Source organism: Falco cherrug (assembly GCF_023634085.1).
Source record: "Falco cherrug isolate bFalChe1 chromosome W unlocalized genomic scaffold, bFalChe1.pri SUPER_W_unloc_1, whole genome shotgun sequence".
Classification (NCBI taxonomy): domain Eukaryota; kingdom Metazoa; phylum Chordata; class Aves; order Falconiformes; family Falconidae; genus Falco; species Falco cherrug.
Window position 1 is genome coordinate 498,599 of NW_026599288.1, and position 20,475 is coordinate 519,073.

Here is a 20,475-nt window from a genome sequence, read left to right on the forward strand (position 1 = left end):
TGGGTAGACCAGTGGCTGATGACAGAAGAACGGCTGCGCGTTGCTGAGGAATTGGTGCAGGAACAACTGAGAGTAGGTCATATTCGACCTTCTACAAGTCCTTGGAATACTCCTATTTTTGTGATACCAAAGAAGACTGGGAAATGGCGACTCTTACATGATTTACGGAAAGTTAATGATCAGATGTTAGCAATGGGAGCATTGCAACCTGGTCTTCCAACTCCTACAGTGATCCCTCAGAATTGGCAAATTGTCGTGATAGACTTGAAAGACTGTTTCTTCATGATTCCCTTACATCCTGACAACACGCAAAGATTTGCATTCACTCTGCCATCAATAAACTGTGCCGCTCCGGCCAAACGGTATGAATGGGTTGTTTTACCACAAGGAATGAAGAACTCTCCTACGATGTGTCAGACTTTTGTAGATTGGGCACTTGTTCCGGTACGACATCGTTGGCCTCATGTCCTGATCTATCATTATATGGACGATATTTTATTGGCCGCTGAACAAGGGATTTCAGATGATCAACTGAAATGGCTTGTTGACCACCTTCTATCATGTGGTTTGATTGTGGCGTCTGAGAAGATTCAACATTCGGCCCCATGGAAATATCTAGGATGGCTCATCTTGGATGCTCAGATCCGACCACAAGAAGGTGACCCTTACTACACAAATAACTACTCTGCATGATGCTCAAAGGCTTTTAGGAGACCTACAGTGGGTTCGTAATATAGTTGGCCTCACTAACGATGATTTGCAACCGTTCCGATCCTGGTTGCATGGCACCGAAGCCAACAGTCCTCAAACTTGTTCTCCAGAACAGCGGGCTGCCCTGAAAGTTGTGTCCTGCAAGATTCAGACTGGCTGGTGTGGTCGCCGAATGGCGAATCATGCGTTCTTTTTTGGTTTGTAATGTTGCCACTTCACCTTTTGCCCTTATTTTGCAATGGCAAAAGAAAAAGGGGGAAAATACGGCGATCGTTTTAGAGTGGTTGTTTTTGCCATTGCAACCCAGACATCATATTTTAAGTCATCCTGAAGCAGTAGCGGCCTTGGTGAGAAAAGGAAGAGACAGGATTGTTGAAATTGATGGGACTGAACCGGCAGATATCAGTATTCCAGTCCGTGGTGATGATTATGAGTGGCTCCTGAGACATTCAACAGCCATACAGGAAGCCTTGATGGGCTATACAGGTGTTGTACACAACAACCGGCCAAAAGGACCTCTCTGGATGATGTTAGAACATTACCAGTGGATTGCAAGACTGTTATGCTCAAAAAGACCAGTTGAAAGGCCAATGGTGTTCACAGATGCAGGACGAAAGATAAAGAAGGCTGCGTGTGTTTGGCAATCCGATAATCAGTGGCAGAAACACGTGATCACCGGTGAACCACGGGACAACCTTCAAACCTTAGAACTGAAAGCAGTGTGTTGGGCATTGGGAAGCTGGAACGACACACCTGTAAACATAGTATCAGAATCATTGTACATAGGTGGTGTAGTACAGCACATTGAAGATGCCTTGTTGAGAGAGACAAAGAACCAACATCTTGGTGAAATGTTTCTACAACTGCGTAGTACTCTTTGTCAGAGAAAACATGAATTTTGTATTATGCATATTAGAAGTCATCAGTGGACCACTGGTTTGGGCAAAGGTAATGCTAGAGCTGATGAAGCAGTCAACTGTCTGGCAATAACTCCTCCAACATATAAGTTTGAAGAAGCTCGTAACAGCCACGAGATGTTTCATCAAAATGCAAAGTCTTTACATCGACAGTATCAAATACCCGTAGCAGATGCAAAGGGCATTGTTCACTCCTGCCCTCAATGTAGTCATCAAGGACCTGGTTTAGGGGTGGGCACTAACCCAAAAGGTCTGAGGGCACTTCAGGTTTGGCAAATGGATGTAACACATGTACCTGACTTTGGGAAGCTTAAGTATGTGCATGTCACAATTGACACCTATTCTCACTTTATATGGGCCACTGCACAAACCGGTGAAAAGGCATTACATGTGGAGAGACACTTAATGTCTTGTTTTGCTGTCATGGGAGTACCTGTAGAAATAAAGACAGACAATGGTCCAGCATATAGTAGTCAACGAGTCGCTAGGTTTATGACAACTGGGGGAATTAAACACGTTAAAGGGATTCCTCACTCCCCAACAAGGCAAGCAGTTGTTGAAAGGGCAAACCGTACCCTGAAGGATTATCTTCAGAGACAGAAAGTATCGCAGGACATAGACGTAACTAAACGGTTGACTAAGGTGTTGTTTACCTTAAACTATCTCTCCCTTAGGGAGGGTAGAGAGGGACCACCTGTTGTTATACATCACCAAACAGCGCGAGGGAACCAAACAACTACAGTTCCTGGTTTGAATGTTCTGTATAAAAATATGGCTTCAGGCGTATGGGAAGGACCTAATCCGGTGTTATTTATCGGTAGAGGTTATTTTTGTATCTCCACAGGTAAAGGACCTATATGGGTCCCTAGCAAGTTTGTGCGACCTGTATGTCAAGATCAGAAGACGGAAGAGAAGACTCAGAGCGAGCAGACAGAGTAAACTCTCTATGTTGTAAGGGATGTAACCCGCGGGTATTATGCCAATGTATGCTATGTGGGGTAAAACGGTTCTGGTAAGCCAAAGCTTAAATGTAAATGGTGTAAAGAGTGTATGTGTTTGATTAGTAACTGGGCATGAAGCAAGAGAAAGCATACGACTAGTGTAATACCATGCTGGTTGGAGACGGTATACATCATCAGAATCTGTGAAAGCACAGATTTGTGGGCTGGAATGTAAAACCAAAAAAAAAAAAAACAAACCCCCCAAAAAAAAAACCCCAAACAAAAAACCCCGTGGAAATTGTAGAACTAAACATGTTTGAGTGGTGGACTTGGTTTGCGGTCTTGATGAATTTTTTACCCATTGGCCAAAGTATTTTTGACATCTTGCCTAGGACAAACATATGGGTGACATGGGCAAATATCACGGGAGTAACAGACTTTTATTTAAGTCTGCAACAGGCAGGCAACCCTTTAGAACTTGTTTAATTGGTATTCCCCTGCAAGAGAATGAAACAAATTTTGATGTTTTTTGGAATGTTAAAACAGTGGATCTGACTTCCAATCAGAATGGTACATGTATGAGTCCAAATGGGCAATGTTTGGCCTTCTATGCGTAATGCAGCGTGGCAGAAAACGGTTATTGAGAATTTAAATCAGCCACATCATTTACCTTTGCAGGAGACTCATTAAGCCATAATTACTCTTTCTGAAACAACAAACCTTTTCTGATTACATCAAATCATTTGGCTAGCATTACATGGTATTCTGTACTTAATCTTTTGCCTTTTTTCCCTTGTCACTTTACCACAAGTGAGTGAGCTCCTTAAAATTGTCTTGCAGCAGCTCCCAAATAGCTTTTCTGTAAGGGATTGAACAAGAACATATAAGTGTTTATACCACTAAATTAAAATAAATCTATTGTTACTGTCGTTCATTCATATCTCTGTTCAGACTTATAACTTCAGTTTTCCTGCCTTCCTCTGCTCTCCATGGTTTTGCTAGTGGTTAGCATTTTTCTCTGTAAATTGAAAATTTTTAATAAGAAAAATAACTGTTTTGCAATTAATTGTAATAGCAAATTAACAGAATAAGAATAAAACAATTGACAAAAAAACCTTGATCTTTGTTTCATACCTCATAATTGCTACAAAATCATTCCCTTTTGCTCATTTTGCTTGTCCTCCACCCTCCCCATACTGCTATCTTTACACATCTTTATTTTTTGAAAATTCAGTCTCATCTACCTTTTGATGTACGGAATTAAACTCTATAACTCGAAAGTTATAAAGTAGGTATGTTTATTGCGCGCAGATGCACGGGGGATCGCTCCTCCACAAGCGTGCATGCCCGAAGTGACGAACATTTATACAATAAAACAAATGAATGTTCAATTAACGCCTATACATATCCCTTACCTAAACCCGCTTACTCTCGCTTTGTATGTTAATTAGCTTATCAGTCCTTTGCCTGGAATGTGGTGGTCTTGCAGGTTTGTAGGTGATTCATGTCCTTGTGACCATCCGGTCTTCTCCAGCAAGGAGACTTAGCACTCCCTCCCTCTAGATAACATTGGAATGTCTCTCATCCTTTTCTCTTTCTTTTTTTAAATAGCCCCTTTGCTAGAGGAAGAAGGGCAGGTCTCCTCAAAACTGTAGTTGTCTCCTCAAAGCTGTGTGCCTATGTGACCAGACACCACACCCATGACTAGTCACCATACCCACATTCCTTGGGCAGACCTATACAATCACAATCGATGTCCATTGTCCCCATTTCACACTATCTCTCCATATCAATCCCCCCTTTTCGATCAAACTAAGTAAATTCTTTTACTTAAGCAGTCTTCCCGAATGATATAAAGCATCATACATAAGCGTTACCCTTTTAAACATTCTCCAAACCCACAAATATAATGGTTAGTATTAAGGAAATTCCTAAACTGATCAATAAGATCACAATGGGGTGTACCACAGCATTAAGAATTCCTGTTGCAGAAGGTGACCAGCCAATGAGAGTATCCCACCAATTATGGTTTCCATCAGGAAATGATTTACATATTCATTACAATTCCGGGAATTCATTTACATATTCCGCTCCTGCACAATGTCCTTGAGGAGTGGTCGCCTGGGGGGTCTTCAGGATGAAGATCAGGAGTCTTCCTCCAGTGAACCTTTTTTACCTTCTTGTTTCTGTGCAGACTCTGTTCCTCGATAGACTAATGAGCATGATTCAAATTCCTTGTTTAGGTAGCGTTATATACACAACACAAACTTAGGACCAGATGGCCCTTATAAAGATAACGAATCCAAGGACCTTGTGTCTAGTACATCCGTGGTGCTGACACTAAGGGTCTTGGTGTATTCATCATGTTGACAATAAGGGTCCTTGAACACCTCCCAACTTTGGATAATTATATATAAGCACATCATTTTCTAAAAAAGTAGTATACCATTCATCACTCATTGTACGTAGCTCATTATTCAATCCCCCCTGTTCTAAAAACTATCATTATGCTCTCTGATCATTATGCTTTCTGATCATTCTTCGACAGCACCAAACAGAACATTGAAGTAATAAGGAGTACGTAATTGCCAATCTATTCCCAATACTGTTCTCACTTGTTGTACTATTTTGGCACAAAAGTGTGAGTCTCTATTGGAAGAGATTGTTGCCGGAACCCCAAAGCGGGGGATAATTTCATTTAACAGTCCCTTCGTTACCTCTCTTGCTTTATTTGTTCAACAAGGAAAGGCTTTTGGCCAACCTGAAAACATATCAGACATAACTAATAAATACTGGTCCCCCCCTTTTCTTGGGAGTTCGGAAAATCAGCTTGCCACTGTTGTCCTGGATAATTTCCTCTACTAATGTTCCCTAGTTTTATTTTATTTGCTGTATTGGGATTATTGCGTAAACACATTTCACATTGCTGAGTCACCTGTTTTATTACAGTATACAAGTTTCGCCCTATCAATTTCTGATTTAGACTTTTATATAAAGTATCAGCTCCCCAATGCGTCTTATTAATAATAGGGCTGTGGTCCATATTAAATTGGATGGTACCACTATACGACCATCCCTTAAATAAGTCCACTTATTTATTTTTATTTTATCATTCATGTCCTGAATTACCTTATAAGTTTTCTTTAGAATAGTTTGGCTCCTGAACTGTACTTACAGTTTGGATTTTATCGACTGGTATTAAGGATAATTCCTCCTTTCCTACCTCCTCTGTTACTTGTCTGGCCTCATGGTCAGCCAGGTGGTTTCCAATTTCCAAATCAGTGCCTCAATGGGCCATCTTATGTTCTTCCTTCCTGGATGACCCTCTTATAACAGAGGGGGCCATTCCTCACATCAAGGTCTGGCATGGCATATGTTCCCACCGCTCAACGCCTACTGGGTTGCAGCCAACAGCTGAGCTCAAGATTCTTCTTGGTGGCAAACACAGAGGCCAACCCAGTCTTGCCCTTGACTATGGTAGGAGGCACCTGACCAACCTTATTCCTTGTACTTTGTTGTCAATGCAGAGTTTCACCTGCACATCCCATAACAAGTCACTGTCACGGCAAAACACACAGATTTACATTAGTAGAGCTACTACAGAGTGTATTTTATCTCAGTTTTTCTGCCAGTATCCCCACAGCCTTGCTGACCAAGGGATATTGTTTTTATCTGAACTGAGCAAGCCTCCCCCTTATCATTTTTACTGTAACAGGTAAAGCATTTTTCACCTTTCCTGGATTTTCAGATACACCTGGTTAAAAGTTTCTTTTACTTCAGGGAGGTCCTCTTTTCCTCTTTTCTGTTGAATTAAAGATAAGCTCAATATTTCAATTACTTGATCATTTTTAACTTTTGGTTTCATTTCTCCTTCTTTAAACGTCTAGATGTTCTAATAAATCTCATCCCAACAAAGATTTTGGTGAATTTGGCATTCTTATTTGTTTTCTTAGTTTGTACTTTAAAGGTTTCAGGATGTTTTCCTGGTGGCCAGCAGCTCCCACAACTGTAACAAATTATATTTTTTTTCTCTGAAGTTTAACAAATAAGTTGTTTTTGTATTCACTAAAATTCCACCTCATACCCATTGCCTGCCCTAAAGGGGCCGTTACCGGTCCTGTTGTACTGCAAATGCTGCAGCAATTGGGGTGACCTTGTCAGGTCCCTCTGCTCAATTGTCAGCAATAGCAATCCCCTCCTCCTTACCAGCAGAAGGGTTCGGGGCAGGAGATGCTCTTCCTGCTCTGCAGGTTACACAAGCCTGCCCCTGCTACAGCACTTCTGTTTTAACTCTTTCTTACCCTGAATGCAAAACTGCTACTTGTTGCTTTAAGTCTGTGTTCTTACACATCATGCCTTTGCAGGCAAACAGCAAACATCATGCCATGCATCCCAGCATGGCTCAGTCGCACCTTCGAGGGGGTACGGGGGTTTGTACAAACTCACCCCAACGCTTTCACAAGGTCTTTGATTCTCCACACACACACGCCTCAGGTTTTACATACATCAGTACAAGTTCTTATCTTACAACGTGTTTCATTCTGGTTGCTCCACAGAAGGAACCACAACCTGAGCTTTTAACACAAAAATTTCAACAAGAACATCTTTCTAGTTTAGGTCTCAGTTGTTTTTGTTGTTTTTTTTTTTCTGTCCTTTTCTAGAGCCATAATCAAAGATCAGGTGATGTTAATCCTGTACTCTTTCTAGTGCTAGTACCATAGGGTCCCGAGGGGGTACTAATCCACAGTCCTTTTGCCACTCAGGTTTGTCCCGGAGGACGAAGAACATGTCTGCATATGATACTTCGTCCTATTTTCCTTCTCTCCTCAGAAACATTAATTGCAGGAGAGTGTTATAATCTAATGTTCCTCCCTCCTGAGGCCATTTCGCATCACTCCCCAATTTATACAAAGGCCACCACTGATTACAATATTTAACCAATTTCCTTCTATTTTCGGTGCCACCCTGTCCTATGATATCCCTCCAGTGTTTTAATATACAACCCAAGGGCGATTTTTCACAGGGCTTACTTCTTCCATTTCCCATTTCACAATTTTAATTACTTTGTTTTCTCCGGCCGCCTTAGCCACCCAAGGTCGGAAACGCGGATAGAGCTCCTTACTCGTTTTGCACTCAAACGCGCATCTCAAGCACTCTTGCACTCACACTCAGTCAAAATAATTAAGCTATACACGGAAAATCAAAATGCGCATCTCAATCACACCATTCACACTCTCCGGGCAGCCCTCAGGCACACAAGCAGTATGTTATACGGTACCGTGCACTTATGTACAACTTAGGAACACTGACAGTTCACAAAGTATGCATTTCAATGAGCAATTGCCAAAAAAACAAACAACAAACAAAATACCAATTTCTCCTGGTCTTGAGCAGAGTGTTAAGTTTTCCGCTATTTGCCACGAATTACCAGAGTATTATTATTTTTCAACATACATTTCATAACTCCAAGTTTTGAACATGTAACAAGACAACACATAGAACAGACAAGACACAGAGCGCTATTTCAGTTGTTACATTCTAGGAATTCCCCAAATCTTAAGACAACCTAAAGGAAGTTTTTAGCTTCCCAGATCTTTATGAAGTATTTAAGATTTTGTTACTCCCATGTTTTCCTTTTTTTGGTTTGGTTTTTTTTTTTTGTTTTTTTTTTTTTTTTTTTCCTACGCAAAAGTTTCCCTTTTACTTTTGCTGTGAGGTCCCTCTTGTTCCTGTGAGATTCCGCCTTATTCCGTCCCGCCCCCCGCTTTCCGTCACGAGGCCTCCGGGCTTTTAGGAATGGCAGTAACCTCGGGTTTGCTCGATCTGCCCTCAAGATCGCTAGCGGCCACCCCTTGGTCAGCAACCCCCCTCCCAAGGTACCTTTCCTCCTGGGGACTACGCTGCGCGCCGGACGTCTCCGTGCGTCTCACCAGCCGCCCCGTTACTAAACATACCGTTTTATCCGTGGATCCAGGGGTTTCTCTTCTGCTCCCGGGTGAACAGCTGAGAAGAGGAGGCTCCTCCGAGGAAATCTCCCGGGGCGCGCCTAGGAGCGTCCGCTCCACAGCTGGTCCCTCAGCCGAGCAGAAATCCTCCTGCCTGGCTCGCCAAACTGACTGCGGAATTGGACTCTATAACTCGAAAGTTATAAAGTAGGTATGTTTATTGCGCGCAGATGCACGGGGGATCGCTCCTCCACAAGCGTGCATGCCCAAAGTGACGAACCATCTCACATTTATACAATAAAACAAATGAATATTCAATTAACGCCTATACATATCCCTTACCTAAACCCGCTTACTCTCGCTTTGTATGTTAATTAGCTTATCAGTCCTTTGCCTGGAATGTGGTGGTCCTGCAGGTCTGCAGGTGATTCATGTCCTTGTGACCATCCGATCTTCTCCAGCAAGAAGCCTTAGCACTCCCTTCCTCTAGATAACATTGGAATGTCTCTCATCCTTTTTATAAATAGCCCCTTTGTTAGAGGAAGAAGGGCAGGCGTCTCCTCAAAGCTGTGTGCCTATGTGACCAGACACCACACCCATGACCAGTCACCATACCCACATTCCTTGGGCAGACATATACAATCACAATCGATGTCCATTGTCCCCATTTCACATTATTTCTCCATATCAATAACACCCCTATCACAATTATTTCCCAAAAATAATACCTTAACCCAATATGAATGGTTTTCATTTCAATTTGAGGAACACATGTGAAATTGTCATTACAGCAGTCTAAGATTGTATGTAGCCAGGCTCTCTCAATCAAATAAATACAGAACTAAAATGGGTTCACTTTTGTATTCAAGTACAACAAAGACTATTAACACTTGGTATTTTATTTGGATAATTGATGTTATTTAAAATAAAGTTTCCTACAGAACTCTGGTAAAATTTGTTGTAAATATGATCCATAAAAATGTTGGATTTCAGAAGATTAACTGGGGCTGGGAATCAGTATGAAATCCCCTTCACACCTGGCCTGTTGACAGAGCTGGCATTTCAGAAGCTTTCAGGTCAGCCACATGTGGCTGACCTGAACGGCCTATGGCAGCAGCAAAACAACACTGCACAGGCAGCCAAAAGCCAGCAGCCTCCCCAGCACGGAGAGCTGCCCAGCCACAGGCCATGTGCAGAAAAGCTGCTAACACAGGCTTCTGGGGTCAGCAACCTGTGCTGCCCAGGGGCGCTCCAGCAGAACCAAGCAGCTGCAGGAGCCATGCTGCAGCCCTAGAGCACAGGAGTATCCACAGCTCCTGCTGCCTGACAGACTGTAGGATCCCAGAAAGAAGTCACCCTCAAAACAAGGCAGCAACCACAGCAGCACTTCTCATCCCACCAGGTCTCCAGCCATCTGCAAGCAGAGTAGGAAGCCTGACAGCTCTTCAGTATCAGAGTCCTTACCAGGCTGCTGCTGTCCAGAACCATCTGGAGGCAGCTCAGGGAGTCTCTGGCTCAAAGCACAACCACCAGTTTTGGCTCTGCCTCTACACTTCTCCTCACAAGCTCAGTATCTGGCAGCAGCTAGCACAAGGAGGCAGAACAACCTCTGACAAAAAGTTAAAGCAGTGCCAAATACCAGGTACATAATCTGATCTGAGAACCTAAGGAAAAGCCCTAAGGTCTTAAGTATGACCAGGGATGTAGTCATCATCTCACCAGCTAACAGCAGGGCAGAGTCCAGCCTCGCACCAGCTGGACCCTGGATCCCACATCCAGGCCAAGTTTGTTCATACCTTGACAGGAGAGAACAACAGTACCAGAGTAACTAGTGATGCACAGCACCCAAAACAACATTCAATTCTCATCACATTGTATCACTTGTTACATGTTTCTTCAGAACTGCCTCACCCCTAAGTCACCAGGTTAATCCTCTCCAAGCTGCTCTATCACTTCCACTCCTCAGCTGGCCAGGAAGGAGAAAATACAGTGAAAGGCTCATGAGCTGAGATAAGGACAGGGAGATCACTCAGCAATTACCATCACTGGTAAAACAGACTCAACCTGAGGAAATTAATTTATTACTTATCAGAGTAGGATAATGAGAAATGAAAACAACTCTTAAAACACCCCTTCCTTCTTCCTAGGCTCAACCTTACTCCCAAATTCCTCTACCTCCTCCCCCTGAGCGACACAGGGGGATGGGGAACAGGGGCTGTAGTCAGTTCATCACAACATTGTCTCTGCCACTCCCTCCTCACTCTTCCCCCGCTCCAGCATGGGGTCCCACCTATGGGAGACAGTCCTCCACAAACTTCTCCAACATGGGACCTTCCCACAGGCTGCAGCTCTTCAAACTGCTCCAGCATGGGTCCTTTCCACAGGGTGCAGTCCTTCAGGAACAAACTGCTCCAGCATGTGTCACCCACAGAATCACAAGTCCTGACAGAAAACCTGCTCCAGTGTGGGTTCCACTCTCCACAGGGTCACAGCTTCCTTCAGGACGCATACACCTGCTATGGCTCAGGGTCTTCTACAGGCTGCAGGGGGACAACCTGCTTCACCCACGGTCTTCACCACAGGCTGCAAGGGAATCTCTGCTCCAGCCCCTAGTGCACCTCCTCCCCCCTCCTTCTTCACTGACCTTGGTGTCTGCAGTTATTTCTCTCACATATTCTCAACTCCTCTCTTCTGGCTGCTGTTCCACAGCGGTTTTTCTCCCCTTCTTAATATGATATCACAGAGAGCCTACCACCATCACCAACGGGCTCAGCTTCAGCCAGCAGCAGGTCCATCTTGGAGACAGCTGGTGCTGGCTTTATCAAACATGGGGGAAACTTCTGGCATCTTCTCACAGAAGCTACACTTATAGTCCCTCTGCTACCAAAACCTGGCCATGCAAACCCAATACAGATGTAAATCCAGAAACCTCACTGATGAAACAAGAGCAGTGTTACCAGGGAAGACACAGACAGGTATGTCTCTTTGGAAGGAGGAGACCAACTTTACAGGTATCGCTTCCCCATCTTCACCTCTCTGCTTATGGAGACTGCTGTAGAGGTGGGAGCAGAAGTTGTTACTGTAGTGGGGAGACTGAAAAAACTTAACACACAGTAACACAACTAAAGAGATTATTTTATTCAGAGGTTTGGTCTAAATAGTTGTTTCTTCACTGGCAAGACTTCTTGCCCCTTCAGGACTGTCTCAGACCAGACAGACTTGTTTGGATATTAATCCTGATAAAAACCAAAACAAGCAACACAACCAAATGCTCTCAGCAGTGACAGTAAAGCAGTTTGAGTTTTGCTTTCCAGCTTTTCTGACTAATCAGGAACTTCATTTCAGACTGTCACATTTCTCACCTGGGAAAGCAAGCTGGGCAACTGATTTACCTACACCTACAGAGACAGCAGTTGCTGAGTGTCATTCTTAAGACAATTCATTTCAGCCCCACCACTATAAGCTAGTGAAGCTCAATGCTACAGGATACAGTGCAAGACAATCTGCCCTGGTCCTACTCATCCATCTCTACATTTCCTAGATACTTACCAGCTACATCTCTCCTCAGCATCATTTTGTTTTAAGTAAAGGTATATAATTAACAGTCAAGCACCTCACAGAGAATTCTAGGAACGCTGAACCCAAATGTTTTAAAAGGTCATATAAAGTTAACAACATAATAGAGAGAAATGCCATCTCCTTTGGGGTCCTGATAAGCTAAAACCTCTTATGAAAAACCTGAACTGAGGCAACCACCGGAGTTGTTTTCCCCTCCTGAAGTCCAATGCTCCCAGCTCCATCCTGTAACAATGAGTTTGGATCTCTAAGCTTGTTTTTTGCAACAAAAGCAAGCCACAGAAAAAAGCAGCACATTCTACCACTGCAGCCATCTGCCTGGAAGCCTCTGGTTGTTCTGCCCAACACAGTGTTCATGCATGCCTACAGGAACAAGCACCACTTGGGCAGGCAGGATTCAGCAAGTTCTTCATCTGCTGAAGCCAGAGCATGATATGGGAACCATGACACTGGGAGTTGTATTTAAGGGTTTTATTAGTTGTTCTTCTGCAGAATCAAAATATTTAGCAAATTAAAGATTCCTCGAGACTACTGATATTTTATTTAGAACTTGAACAATGTACAACATAAAGTATCAAAAACAACCCCAAACCTGATTTCTAGTACTAGATGTTATTATGTAATTTTATAACAGTGTGAGAAATGGAAATAATGCAGTGAGTATATTTGTTCTAAAGAAAGCACTTGAAAGAAGCCTCCTGCATCACACAATATTATTTAAAACAAAAAGATAACAGATTTCCTAGCAGGGCATTGTCTTAAATATCCTACAAACCTGGAGGATTAAGAATACTGAGCTCCATCTCTGCCTTCAGGTTCAAGAACCAACACAAGTTGCAGGTCCAGGTAGAGTTCAAAGTTTACCTGTTTTAAGAGAACTTGCACACCATTCAGCATTGGATGCTCATGTCTGGCAGAAGTGTTGTTGGATGCATGGGTAAAAAAAAAAAAACAAACACACAACCAAGAAAGCCTAAGAGGAACAGTTTCTCTCTTTATGCATAGCAACAGTTTCTGAACCAGTATTTTACTAAGTTACAGACTAACTTTAAACCAAAAAAATAAAACTCCATTGCACTAAAGGTCAAATTTAACCAGTTGATCTGGACTACGACACAGTCAAGTAATTCAGTACAAGCAGATACCATGAAAGCAGCTTCAAAGAACCAAAGCATCCTAGTTTCAGAGCCAACTTAGTATTCTGTCCAACTCCAGTGCAACAGCGAGGGGAAGAAACCATTCCAGTCTCTACATAGGTGGAATTCCAGTAGAGGTTGGGCAGTCTAGGCAGTCTGACCAAGCTGGAAAAAGGAAACAAGTTTTTAAAATGTCCTTTACTAAGAAAGAAAGTTGGCTCTCGGTGGAAAGAGAAGTGCTAGTGATATACGTGGATGGGCTTGCTCAGTCTCTCTCCCATGTATGTGAAAAGCTAGACTCCTTCCTGCTGAGAGCAAGCCACACTGGATGTGAAGGTGGCAGGGCTAGTCCTGCTCCTTTGCACACTCATGTGTTTTCAACTAGCTCCTGCACGGGCCATTAAATCTTCCAAAGCCTTGTGTTGGTCATTGTTATTTAATAATAAGACCTCCTTAATGTCTTGTACTTCAAAGCCCTTTTCTTTAAATTGGCTCATTAGTTGGAGAAGTTCTGTGATCATAGACAGTCCATTATTTGCAAGAGAAAAGATCAGTGCTTGGTGGAGGTTTAGCACAGAGCCAGTCTTCAGGGACTGGGCACTCCATGGGGTGGATTCCTCCTCCCCAAGTACATCCTGGCTCTCTCTAACTGGAGATGGAACAGCAGAGCTATGGGTGCAACAGCCCACAGAGCCTCACCTTCAGTCTGCTGTGTCTGCAGTCCTGCATTTCCAAAATCCTCTTCAGCAAGGGCACCAAAGCTCAGTCTATGGGGGTGTGTCTCCCAGTAGGAAATTTATCAGCCTAGCTTAACTCAGACTGATTGATGTCACCCTGCTCCCCCATCTAGCAGCCACTGCTGCATCTGAATTTTTTTAAAGTTACTTTGACTTTGGGAAGAGTAGAGTAGAGTAGCCCTTGCTATCAACTGGCTCTTCAGATCTAGGGCAAACTTGGGAGATTAGCACAAACCCTACTGGACACACTGTGTACAATACTACCAACATCAACTACAAATCTTCCCTGAGCTTTCAAAAAAATAAAGTAACAAGTGAATCAGCCAATCAGACTTATGAACCCTGTGCCATTTACAGAGCCTCTGTTCCACTTGGGGGGAAACATGACCAAAAAACTAGAAAAACAGGTTGAAATGGATGATCAGGAGATCAGCAGTTTCCAATTTTGGAGTTAAGACAGTAGCAAACGTGTTTCCTGAACTCAGTCACTTCTCCCATCTTCACACCATAGTTCCTCTGCGAGCTCATCACTAAGCCCAAGAAAGGCAAGAAAGCGTAAATATGTAAGGGGTGGGGGGTAGGTTGCACCTCTAAAGATTTCATATAATAAATTGGCACACAACAGGCTGGGAAACTTTAAGAGATCCTGCTGTCCTCTGCCCTGGCTACCTGCTCCTGCCTCTGTACTTTTGGTGCTGGTAGAACAGACAGACAGTGAACCAGACCCCAAAAACATTTTTCAGCTTCTTCCAGAAAGAGCACTAACCTAATTGACTGAGCAGTCAGACAGATGTCATAGAATCATTTAAATTGGAAAAGACCTTTGAGATCATCAAGTACAACCATTAACCCAGGACTGCCAAGTTCATCACTAAACCATGTCCCCAAGCACTGCATCTACCTGCTTTCTTTAATACCTCCAGGGATGGTGGTTCCACACCCCCAACCACCCTTGGCAGCCTGTTCAAATGCTTCACTACCCTTTCAGTGAAGAAATATTTCCTAATACCTGATCTAAACCTCCCCTGGAGCAACTTGAAGCCATTTCTTCTCCCAATTAACAAGCAACAGAAGAGACCAACCCCCACCTGCCTACAACCTCCTTTCAGGTAGTTAGAGAGAGCAATAAGGTCTCCCCTGAGCCTCCTCTTCTCCAGGCTAAACAGCCCCAGTTCCCTCAGCTGCTCCTCATAAAACTTGTGCTCCAGATCCTTCACCAGCTTCGCTGCCCTTCTCTGGACATGCTGCAGCACCTCAATGTCCCTCCTGAAGCGAGGGGCCCAAAAGTGAACACAGTATTCAAGGTACGGCCTCACCAGTACCAAGTATAGGGGGACGATCACTTCCCTAGTCCTGCTAGCCATGCTATTTCTGATACAGGCCAGGATGCTGCTGGCCATGGCCACCTGGGCGCACTGCCGGCTCATGTTCAGCTGGCTGTCAACCAACACCCCGAGGTCCTTTTCCAGCAGGCAGCTTTCCAGCCACTCTTCCCCAAACACGTGTTTGTACAAGGAAGAAAATTCACAGCCAGGGCAGGCTGGCAGGATTTGAAAGATAATTTGCTGCTTCTGAAATTAACCATCTCTGTACCAAGCACCTCACCCCACAATAGAACTCTGGGTTCAAAACATTACAACCAGAATAAGCAGGATCTTTAAAAAATCCTGTCCCCATAAAAATGCATGCAAGTGAGAGCGATAAAACAATGCAGAAGAATTCTAATGCTTTAAAACATATTCACTTTATTGCCGCAAGGATGTCCTTCAGCAGTCAGTTTTGGAAACAAGACAGCATCATCATGAAAGTCAAAATTACAGCAGCCAGAGGAACTTCTGCTGAAATTCCCCATCACAGCACATTCTCTCTATTCCTTAGTACATCGCACCCTCACCTTCTCCTCTGAGCACTGGCGCATCTCCAAAGCTGCTTCAACAAGAAGTGGATCAAAGCCCTTCTCACAAAGCTGTCCATGTGCTAACAGGTAATCCAAAACCTACGTGGAATGAAGAAAAGAAACTAAGTTTGCAGAGTGGCATTCGCAGCATATAGTTGAATACCATCTCTGTACACGCAGAGGGGCTGAGGCGTGACTCCACCCTGGACTTTACCAGGGATGGAGATAAAGTCCTTCCTAGTAGAGTTGCGATGCTTTTTATGCAAGAGCTTGTTCAGAGAAAACAGACAAGCCTTTCTGTCCTCCTGTGCTTTCCCATCAGCTCTGCACATCATCTTCCACTCTAGTCAAAGCAGTCTCAGAAGCCTATCCTTAGCCTTCCATGCCTGATCACAAGGCAGAAGTTAAACTGTTCTTTTTATACTACAAGTTTTCAAAATGGAACTGTAGGTCCAGCAGTCAGCTTTTAGCTTCCTCTCAGACAGCTGCAAAAACTGATGCAAAAGGCTGACTGCTTTCAGATTAAGATCAACTCAGCATACTGGTGAGTGAGCTGCAAATCCCAGTTCACACACCCAGAAATTGCTGCCAAATTTCTTATCTGTTCTCAGCTTTGAGAGGTACAGGGAAAGGTCGGATAGGTAATGCTAGGTACACAAAAGAACACAGCCTACAAATACAGCAGGATTTAAAACCACCCTCTTAAGGGACATTTTTTCCACTCGATACTACAGTTCACTCCAGTGCACAGCTTAAACTGCTCTCAATGTGTATGTAGTGGGCAAACAGATCGGCTCTACAAGCAGAAGTCACTGGGACACTCCTCTGCAACAGGCACAGTCCCACCAGGCAATGCTCTGTGCAGTACACAGCCTGCCTAGAGCCAGCATCGAAAGTTTGGCCACACTTTCCCTGCTTTAGAATGTTTGAAGCACATACAAGAACCAGAGCCATGCTTCACCCTGCAGTGCTTTATGCTATGTGACCTGGGTTTAGTAAGCATTTGAGGCAACACAAAGCAGGAAGCACCACAACCAGAAAGTCAGTCAGTGGTGCCTTGTGATAGCCTTTTGGGGCTGTCATAAGCCCAAAGGGGCCAATCTCACTCTACAAGGAGAGACATCAACATCTTCACCCATGCACAGAACAATGGAAGTTGACTTTTTTTTGTCACACAGCACTAAGCATGGTGTAGAGCCACACTAAGCTTCCTTCAGATGGTTTTGCAGCTCCTGGGAAGGCCCAGTACCTCTCCCAGCTTAACATAGAGCTAAGAGCCCATCCCAAGCTCAGCACAGCTCTAACCCAGCACCCACAGGTATGGCCGACTCAAGCAGTCTCTTATCAGAAACATATGCAGACACTCTTTGGTTTTAGGAGCTTTTACTGCCAGGTGACAACTTCTCTAGCAGTTATAATCTCACAGCAGCTACAGGCTGCAACCCCTTGCTAAAATAAAAGTATTCCCCCCCATCCATTTTGCAAACCCAAGGTTGTTTCTTAGCAGAATCAGCATCCAGTCAAGGGTTTCTTCCCCATTGCACAAGCTCTTACCTGGTCTATGTTCTGTCCCTTCTTCATGGCTTTCAGAACATTCTCAGGCGAGTACCCCATGTTGACAACCATCTCTACGCACTGCTTCTCACTAGCAGAGAGGACCTGCTGTAGTTCAGAAGCAGGGCCACCCGACCACTTTGTGCAGCTAGGGTTATTGGGCACTTTAGACACTGGGAAATCTTGATGCGTTACCTAAAGGGGAAAACCCAGAGGCTGAGGTGATGATCATCTTCTGCATCCCCCACACCCTGTTTCTGGCTAGTGCAGAACCAGGATATCCCATGCAATTAATCCAAGAGGCTTTCTAGACTGCCCTTGGAAAGCTACTCACTGTTAGGACGAAACCAAGCAGTGCACGTAGTCTGAACTCCCACCATACTCTTTTTACCCTCAAAACAACAATCAACAACCCAGACTCTTCACAATATACCCTCTCTTACTGGTGGATGAAAACCTTTCAATACCAAACCTTATGATATAGTCAAACCCTGTACCTCAGGGGAAGCATGGAGATTGCTTCCTTCACCCAAAGTTTACTCGTCACCTATGATTTTCTGTACTCAGAGGAACACTACTTCTGGAGATTTTCAGAAACATGTTTCAGTACAAGCACACAGGTATTTGGGAACTTACCACAGGGATTTCTCTTTCCTTGTAGTCTAGGTGTACCTGTTGGACAATACACAAATAAGATTACTATAAACATTATGCACCAGTGAGTAGAATTTGCTACAGCTGGGGGAAAATAAGGGTTTTATGGGAAAGATCTGGGAATAAGACTACCATACTAAGGAGGCTTGGTCTGATCAGGCTTCTACATGCGAGATGCACACATTACAATTGTGTGTAGTTCTAGAATAGCAATCATAGCGATCATTTCTTCTCTCAACACTCTACAAAAACAGATTATACTCTAAGAAGGATGTGTCCCCCCTCATAATAATTGTAAACTTGTTTATTCTGTGACTACTATATGTTCATACAGCTCAGCTTAACACGCTGGCTCCTGTTCAGGTCATCCCAGTGTTACGCTGTCTGAATGACAGTGATAATTTTAAAGTCATTGCCTATAGACTTCCCTTTATTTTTTTTGACCATGAGAAGGGATAAGAGAAATAGATAACCCTTTTCTACACTCAAAGCACTGCATTTCATATGCCATGAGCAATGTGGCACACTGGCTAAAAAGAGCACATGATTTTTCTACCAACAGCTGGTCCCATTCCCAGTATACCAACAAGGCTAGGTAACATTCCCTGCTGTACACCTGCCCCATTTTTGCGGAACCAGGCTGCCAGAGGGCAGAACCAATCCACCACTTTATACTACTTTGCCCAAGATAACAGGAGTGCAGAGTCAGAACTTTGCCCCATCAAATCTGCACATTTCAGTTCATCTGATTAAAAACCTTCTTGTATTTTAAATCAAATTAGAAAAGACTACAAGAAATTACACTGTGGACCAAGAGCCTCTGTTTATTGCCTTTCCTTAATACCTTTTAAAGCAAACAGATTGCTTGAAAGCTTGTCCACTTCTTTCAGAAAGGCCTTCTTTGGGCCCAAACTAAAAAAACCCACCCAAACAAAAAAAAACCAAAACAAAAAACTAACCCCCACAACAACAAAACACCACAACCCACAAAGTCCCCCAACCAACACACACACACCCAAAACCCCTACAAAACACCACCATAAAAAAACCCACCACCACAAACAACAAAAACCTGTTTATAGAAAAATAAAAAAAGAATATGTATTAGCATTTTGGCAAGTTCCATCTATTGGGGGAGGGGGGGGAAGAAAAAAAAAAAAAAAAAAAAAAAAAAAAAAGGCTTTGTTCTGCATTTCTTCTTATTTTCATCTCCAGGGTAAGAATTTCTCTTCTAGGAGACAAAGCCCAAGAAATCACGTTCCATCCGATAGACTAGTTTACCCAAGAACCTCTCCTCATGGTAGTAGAGGGGTTCAAAGCTCTCCACACAGACCCTTCCTCCAGGCACTTTTGCCAGAGCAAAAAGCACTAGAATATGGGATACACTGAAACAAGGGTCTGGAGTAGCCCTGAAATCAGCTGGTTAGCAAACTGAAGGATGATGCAGCCAAGAAATCCAAAAACTGCTTCTGACACCAGAGATTCAAGAGTCTGGGGAAACCAACTCCTCCTCAATCTACATAAGAGTTTAACAACCTGTGCTTGTGGTCAGTGACTTCCAGAGGGAAACACCTAAAGAAATTGCAGGGGACAAAGCCAGGACTGGTCAACTCAGCAGTCGTGTTCCCTTATATCTCAAACTTGCGTTTTAGTACCCTTCAAGAAGCAGACATGCAGTGCTTTCAGTATGTGCTTGCACACTGTGCCTACTTTTAGGGACTTCATGCAGAGGCCAGGAACCCTGCCTGCAGCTGGTGTGCCCACACACATCATACTACTGAATGGCCCACCAGGAGTATCCCATCCTCCAGTAACCAGAAATTTTTCTAAATAAAATGCATCATACTAATCAGGTCTCTGACCAGTTTTGTTTAATTCCAACCTGTTGTCTTCACTAGTCATTTCTCTGCCAATGCTGCAAAAAGCAAACCAGTGAGCTTCAAAAACAATACTCAGAGGGGACCACCCAAGACAGAATCAGTGGAGCCTCAGAGAAATCACAAGTTTATTTCCATCCAAAAAACCCTAGATCATATTCACTGGTAAAGCATAAACTCCAGTAGTCACTCCAAATCCAAAGTTACATTTTCTAGTTTTGTGAGGAAAAAAAAAAGTATATATAAGATTGCTGTGGAATACACTAGGACATATGATTGTCCTGAGGCTTTCTAAAAAGGACAGGCTTATTCTTGTGTAACCTTGAAGAAAAGGGACACATGAACCTTCTGCTCCCAGCTACAGAGATAACTATGACTTCCTTCTATCATTTTCATACTCTGAATAAGTTACATTTACTTCAATTGCTTGCAGCTCAGCTGTCATTTTTCAGCCACTGGGACCATATTGTGGAAATATGAAACAAGTATATTCTGAAGTCTTGGAATTGAAACAGAAAGAACTAGTTCTG

At 43.5% G+C, this 20,475-nt stretch overlaps 1 protein-coding gene across 12 annotated transcripts in view; it reads right to left on the reverse strand.

Moving 5' to 3' along the window:
• Window positions 1–8,844: 8,844 nt before the first annotated feature.
• LOC129734840 (ubiquitin-associated protein 1-like) overlaps window positions 8,845–20,475 on the reverse strand; it is a 36,635-nt gene continuing 25,004 nt past the window's right edge. For 8 of the 12 annotated variants that reach the window (XM_055700144.1, XM_055700143.1, XM_055700141.1 and 5 more), the window contains 3 exons: window positions 18,051–18,086; window positions 17,415–17,609; window positions 15,692–15,959 (listed from right to left, as the gene is read on the reverse strand). In XM_055700144.1, the coding sequence (XP_055556119.1) occupies window positions 15,831–15,959; window positions 17,415–17,609; window positions 18,051–18,086 (360 nt within the window). In that variant the 3' untranslated portion in view covers window positions 15,692–15,830. Of the gene's footprint in view, window positions 13,392–15,691; window positions 15,960–17,414; window positions 17,610–18,050; window positions 18,087–20,475 lie in introns of those variants that run through there. The other 4 variants (XM_055700148.1, XM_055700150.1, XM_055700149.1 and 1 more) reach the window with 4 other exon arrangements.